Source organism: Macaca thibetana, chromosome 10 (assembly GCF_024542745.1).
Source record: "Macaca thibetana thibetana isolate TM-01 chromosome 10, ASM2454274v1, whole genome shotgun sequence".
NCBI classification, from domain to species: domain Eukaryota; kingdom Metazoa; phylum Chordata; class Mammalia; order Primates; family Cercopithecidae; genus Macaca; species Macaca thibetana.
In genome coordinates this window covers 67,273,094-67,280,114 of record NC_065587.1, presented here as the reverse complement: position 1 = coordinate 67,280,114, position 7,021 = coordinate 67,273,094, and the positions used below count along the sequence as shown (strand labels likewise).

The 7,021-nt window shown below is 54.1% G+C and overlaps 1 protein-coding gene across 1 annotated transcript; it reads right to left on the bottom strand.

The window, feature by feature from the left end:
- Positions 1-4,294: 4,294 nt before the first annotated feature.
- Positions 4,295-5,373, bottom strand: LOC126964111 (uncharacterized protein C20orf203; the record flags this gene model as incomplete). The annotated part of the gene is given in 3 exon segments (XM_050806936.1): positions 4,295-4,837; positions 4,839-5,014; positions 5,145-5,373. Coding segments are annotated over 3 exon segments (678 nt in total), but the record flags the coding sequence as incomplete, so codon positions are not given.
- Between the last annotated feature and the right edge of the window lie 1,648 nt (positions 5,374-7,021).

Here is a 7,021-nt window from a genome sequence, read left to right as displayed (position 1 = left end):
AGAAACTGGCACTTGGGTTTGTCACTCGATGTCCTGGAGAATGGATCTGTTTCAGCCCCTAGTACACTGATCATCCGTTCAGGGAAGGCAGGTAGAGAAATTCATTTTCTGGGTATGCTAAGCCAAAGGCCATGCCTAAGTCTTTGTGTGAACACTGTGATCATTCCCAGCTGCCCTCAGGTGCAGCCTCCTACCCGGCATCCCACCCGGCTCGCTGACCTTCCAGAATCCTGGCACTCAAGCTGGGGGTATGCGGAGGGGAGGGGGGCCCATCACACAAACCTCCGCAAAACCCCTATTCCTCTTCTTGATGACCCTGCCCCCCGGGGGGATATTCTCCCAAACTGGGACTTCCCAGAATTTCTGGGTCAGCAAACAGAGTGGCTGAGTGGCTGAGTGGCCGCGGGCAGGGGCCAGGCCCCCCCACTCCTCTCCTGCAAGACCTCTCCCCTGCACTGCTGCACGTCCTCCTGCCCGGCGCAGAAGCAGACATTGGACAGGAGAGAGAGCCAGCGCCAAGCCCTCCGAGCTTTCCCACCACACCACCCATCTTCAGGCTGTCTGAGAGGCACGCTTTCTTTCCTCCATCCCTGGCAGCAGATCCAGGTCACAGACAGGGGCAGCTGTTTGCCCAGGGCCACACCGCGAGGCGGCGGTGGGCGTTACACCCGGGTCTGGCTGACTCCAGAGGTGGGGTCCTTTTACCCAGTCCAGTGCAGTGGCCAGCAGTGTGGAGGATGGGGAAGTGTTAGACTATTAGTGTGGGATCTGGAGCCCGGGCTCCCCAGCTTCCTCTCTGGGTCACTTGGGGTAGACGCCTCAACTTCTCTGTGCCTCGGTTTCCGCATCTACACAGTGCTATCAGAGAGTCCCTGGCTTCAAATTCTGGGTAAGCTGTGTGGCCTTGAGTGAGTCACTTAACCTGTCTGTGTCTCTGCTTTCTCCAATTTAAAACAGAGTGCTTGTATCCTTAAGGCAAGGGTCAGTATGAGGATATTTTTTTTTGAGACAGTCTCGCTCAATCTTTTTATTGAGACAAAGTCTCGCTCGATTTTTTCAGACAGAGTCTGGCTCGATCTCAGCTCACTGCAACCTCTGCCTCTTGGGTTCAAGCGATTCTCCCACCTCAGCCTCCCGAGTAGCTGGGATTACAGGCACGTGCCACCACATCTGGCTTATTTTTGTATTTTTAGTAGAGATGGGTTTTCACCATGTTGCCCAGGCTGGTCTCGAACTCCTGGCCTCAAGTGATCCACCCATCTTGGCCTCCCAAAGTGCTGGGATTCCAGGCATGAGCCACTGTGCCCGGCCCTAGTCCTTCATTTTAATCCTTACAGTTACCCTGAGGGAGACATGGTAAAACCCCGTCTCTACTAAAAATACAAAAATTAGCCAGGTGTGGTGACACATGCCTGTAATCCCATCTACTGGGGAGGCTGTGACAGGAGAACTGCGTGAACCTTGGAGGCAGAGGTTGCAGTGAGCCGAGATCCTGCCATTGCACTTCAGCCTAGGAGACAAGAGCGACTCTCTGTCTCAAAAAAAAAAAAAAAAAAAAAAAAAGAACTAGGGCTTGGCTTGGTGGCTCATGCCTGTAATCCCAGCACTTTGGGAGGCTAGGGTGGGAGGATCACTTGAGGCCAGGAGTTCCAAACCAGCCTGGGCAACATAGTAATACCCTGTTGCTACAATATATTAAAAAATTAACTGGGTATTTTAGCACACGCCTGTAGTTCCAACTACTCAGGAGGCTGAGGTGAGAGGATTGCTTGAGCCCAGGAGATTGAGGCTGTAGTGAGTCAAGATTATGCCACTGCACTCCAGCCTGGGTGACAGAGCAAGACCCTGTGTCTAAAAAAGTAAAATGGAGAACTAATGTGTGGAAAGTGCTAGATATAGTTCCCCACCCAGAGTTGAAAGGGTGAAACTACCACAGGTCAGGGGATTGCTCAGGGTCAGGTGCATAGCCTGGAGTGCAGGAGTGTTGGTCCCAGCTCCTTCCTCAGCCCCACCACTCACAGCAGGGGGCATCACCTTCCCCCACCCTTCCAGGCTCAGAGGGCATCAGGTCCCTCAGGGTATCTCCCCAATCCATTGATGGCACCTACAGCACCCTAGGCAAGCTAACCCCTACCCACTTCTCCCACCGTCTGTGCCCTCTGAGGAGCAGGCTTTCTTCTACCATCCCTGGCAGCAGATCCAGGTCCCAGAGAGGGGCAGCTACTTGCCCTAGGACACACAGCGAGGCAGCGGTGGGTATCACACCCAGGTCTAGCTGACTCCAGAGTTGGGGTCCTTTCTCCCAGTCCAGGGCAGTGGCCGGGGTGTGGGATCCGGAGCCCAGGCTCCCCAGCTTCCTCAACAGCCTAAGTCCATCCTGCCTCCAGGCCTTTGCACTCGCCATTCCCTCCTCCTGCCCTGCCCTTCCCATCACTCACGTTCTGCTCAGCTTTGCCTCCCTCAGAGGCTCTCCCGGACCACCTCTCCTGAAATGCCCCGATCCCTATTCTCTCTGTCTCTTGCCCCTGATTATTTGCTTCATGGCACTAACCATTGCCTGAAACTGTCTTTTCTTTTTCTTTTCTTTTTTTTTTTTTTTTTTGAGACAGTCTTGCTCTATTGCCCAGGCTAGAGTGCCGTGGCGCAATCTCGGCTCACTGCAAGCTCCGCCTCCTGGGTTCATGCCATTCTCCTGCCTCAGCCTCCCGAGTAGCTGGGACTACAGGTGCCCACCACCACACCTGGCTAATTTTTTTTGTATTTTTAGTAAAGGCAGGGTTTCACTGTGTTAGCCAGGATGGTCTCGATCTCCTGACCTTGTGATCTGCCTGCCTTGGCCTCCCAAAGTGCTGAGATTACAGGCGTGAGCCACTGTGCCGGGCCAAGAAACTTTCTTTAGGGAATAATTTAGAAATTATTTTGCAACAGAAAAATTGCACAGATGGTACAGGGAGTTCCTGTTGGCCCTTCACCCAGTTTTTTCTTATGTCAACCTATTACCTAACCATGGTAAGTGGTCAAAACCAAGAAAGTGACATTGGTACATTATACTGATGAGCCGCAGGCTTTACTCCGATGAAACCGTGTTCTTCCTTACTCATTTGTTCTCAGCTGCCTCCTCAACGAGGAGGCAAACTCTGAAAGGCAGGGAGGTTGCCTCTCCCACTGACATCCATTTCCTCATACCTGGCAAGGAGTGCTGATTGGATAAAGGAGGGAAAAGAATGGCAAAAACAGCCAATGACTATCAAGCACTCCTGCCAGACAGTGTTCCTAAGTGCTTTAAACACTGTAAGTCCCAGCCGGGGCAACACAGTGAGACCCTATCTCTACAATAATTTAAAATTAACTAGGTACGGGAGCAGGTGCCTATAGTCCCAGCTACCAGGGAGGCTGAGATGGGAGGATTGCTTGAGCCTGGGAGGTCGAGGCAGCTGTGAGCTGTGATTGCACCACGGCACTCTAGCCTGAGCAACAAAGTGAGACCTTGTCTCAAAAAAAAAAAAACAAATCCAAACAAAACCAAACCCAAACACATTGTAAGCCATTTAATCCTCACAACAGCCCATGAAGCAGCTATGAATCATAGGGAAACTAAGGCATGGTACGTTTTGGAGGCTGGCCCAAGGCCACAGAGATGGACAGTACCAGAGTGGGTGGGTTCTAGCACACTCCTCCTGCCCCTGTCACAACACGCTGACGGCACCACAGGGTAACACAGCAAATGCCAGTCCCTCCATGTTCTCAGTTCACGAAACAGTGGAAGGGTCGCACCTCCCACAGCCCAGCAGGAGCACAGGCTTGGGATGGAGGCTGAGCCTCTGCATCTTGCTTCTGCCCACAGTGACTAGTGGCTACCCTGGCCCTGCACAGAATGACACAGGGGCTCTGTTCCAAGGGCCCTCAGCCTCACCCTTCTTCAGGGAAACAGAAGGGGGCTGGTTCGGCCCCAAACCGTGGGCTCCGGCCAGTGCTCCCAATTCCCCAGATCCTGCAGGCACAAAGCAGGCCTGAGTCCGCCCCCCTCCGTTGGCCCACAGCTTGCACTGGGACTCTAGGATCTGGCTGCTGAGGGCTGGTTACAGAGCATGGGCCCCTCTCCTGAAGTCCAGTGTTCTCAGAGGAGCTTTCTGGGCTCTGGAAGAGGAAAGAAGGGGAAGACATGGTGTCCCTTTCCGGATGTGGGGTGCAGTGACACACAGGAGTACTGCAGCCTCTTCCCAGCACCCAGGGACCAGGCCAGAGAGACGTCCCAGCACCTCCCAAGGGAGAAGCCACTCTCCAGCAGCTGGACAGGACCAGAGCCTGCCCCGCATGTCCGGCCGGGGTTCTACCCAGAGCCAGCCTGGCGCAGCCTCGGTCCCTAATCATGTTTGCTGGATGCCTTGAATACAAGCGCCGGTGCCCAGAGTCTCCTTGAGGTTTCAGCTGGGCATGCCGGGCCCATCCCCCATTCTGGGGAGCAGAATAAGTATGGGGAGTGGTGACAGGGGACACCATGAGGTGGTGGTGGCCTTGGTGAGACAAGCAGGCAGAGCTGGGGGTGGGGGCACCCTGGGCTTGGCTAATTAAACAGCGACCGTGATGAATCGGGGAGAAACTGCTGCTTGCTAATTAAAGGTGCAGGCAACTTGCCTGGCAAGGATGGGAGGCAGAAGTCCTGGAACCATGTTGAGGGCCAGGCCAGCGAGGACAAAGCTTGGCCAAAGCACCCCACCGTGCCCATTCTGGGCATCCCTCCCATTGCCCTCCCCCACCCAGCAGGGGCCCGCAGCCCCCTCCCCACTTCCCTATCTCTCCGACCCACCTTGCCAAGCCTGGGGCCTCCAACTTCCCCCCTGCCCCTCCCCACCAACCCAAATCCTTTCCTGATAAGGGCCTGGGTGTTGCGGAGGAGGAGACTGGCTCTGGTGGCTGGGCTGGGGGTGGACTCGCTGAACCTTTGAGGTCCTCCTTCCCACCCCACCGCCAAAGTCCCAGAGGTGGGCAGTGAGTCCAGTCAAGGCTGACGTGACTTATTGGGAACAAGACCCCCAAGAAGATCATAGAATCTTAGTACCTGAGACTCGCAGGGGGCTTCAGGTCTTCCCTAATTTCCCAGCAGTCCCCAGTGTCAGCCCAGGTATGAGAGACAGGGACAGCACCTCTTTCCGGGCTCAACATTCCAGTCTTTGTAAAGGGAAAACTGGCCAGGCGAGGTGGCTACTGCCTGTGACCCAGCATGTTGGGAGGCTGAGGCAGGAGACTCACTTGAGCCTGGGAGTTCAAGGCAGGCCTAGGAAACACAGGAGACCCTATCTCTAAAAAAAAATTAGCTGGGTGTGTTGGCTTGCGCCTGTGGTCCCTGTTACTCAAGGGGTTGAAGTGGGAGGATCACTTCAGCCCAGAAGGTCGAGGCTATAGTGAGCCATGATTGCCCCACTACACTCCAAAGTAGGTAACAGAGTGAAACCCTGTTCAAAACATAAATAAATACATAAATAAAGGAAAAGAAATGAGAAAATTGGAGCAAATGATCTCTGAGCCTTGAAGATTCTTACGGGGTGGACAAGAAAACTCCCTGAGGCTGCTCATCCCTGCCCCAAGTCGGTTCAAAGCAGGGCTATAGGCTCAGACACCTTTGCCAACCAACGTGACCTCAGGCAAGGGAGCTCATGGTCACATGCCTGGGTTTCCCCATTGGTAAGGCTGGAGATGGCAACAGTGCCCACCTCAAAGAGCCTCTGAGAAGACTGGGGGAGATAACAAAGCTGAAGTGTCCAGCACAGTATCTGGTCTGACCTGAGTAGCCAGCCACTGCCATCTGAAAGGTCTGGGGAACTGGGGGGTAACCTGGCACCTAGCCTGCCTGAGTCTTACCTCTTCATGTGGCAGCTGCAGTCTGGCACTCTGAGGAGAAGGATTAGAGAGCTTAAGTGTCTTCCGCAAAGCCACACTGCTACGGAAGAGGAAGAGGCAGCCCTGGATCCTTTGAGTGAGGAGAGGATGGGATCTGGATTCCTATGTTGACATTTGTGGAGCATCTGCTGGATGCAGGGTCCTGAACAAGACCCTAGGAAGGGACTAAGATGAATCTGAGATTCACTCTGCCTTTAAGGGGACCCCAGTCTAGAAGGGGAGAGAAAACACACATACAAACAACTGGAATGCAAAGCAAATGTGGCTGGGTGCGGTGGCTCACACCTGTCATTTTGGGAGGGCTAGGCAGGAGGATCACTTGAGGTCAGGAGTTTGAGACCAGCCTGGCCAACAGGGCAAAACCTCGTCTCTACTGAAAATACAAAAATTAGCTGGGCATGGTGGTGCACACCTCTAGTACCAGCTACTTGGGAGGCTGAGGCACGAGAATCGTTTGAACCTGGTGAGGCAGAGGTTGCAGTGAACTGAGATCGCGCCAGTGAGCTGAGATAGTGCACTCTAGCTTGGGCGACAGAGCAAGACTCCGTCTCAAAAAAAAAAAAAAAGCAAATACCCCTGGCATCAGAGGGGGCCCAGTAGCCCTCCATGCAGGGGGCTGGTGAGACTCTTGGGATGGTAGGGAGATGCTGCTGTGTCTCGGAGCTCAATTTGCAAAGCAAAGGTTTTGATTTTATTTGAAGGGTAAAATCAGCCCTGGGGGGTCATGGGGGTGCTGATGGAGCCTCCTCTGGTTTTTTTGGGAAGTTCTGGGTGGTTCCTAATGTCTGTGATTTCTGCTTCTATGGTTCTAGGATCTATCCTGGAGGTATCTAGGAGTCCCAGATGCTGTGGTTTTGGAGACTACACTGTCCAGGCCCCCAGCATGAATACATTCACATCCACAAAGGACAGTGAGGTCCTCATTCCAGGTGGCCAGACACCCACCAGTTTGGGGGGCTTCCTGCTGCTGGGCAATTTGGTGGGGAGAGGATGCAGCACCAGTGAGAGGCCTGCTCAGAGGTGGTGGAAGCCTCCCAAGGCTGAGAGACGCAAGGCTGCTGGCCCTGATGCTGCAAAGCCTGAGTCTCAGGCGGCAACCCAGAGCAGGCAAGGTGAGTGCTAG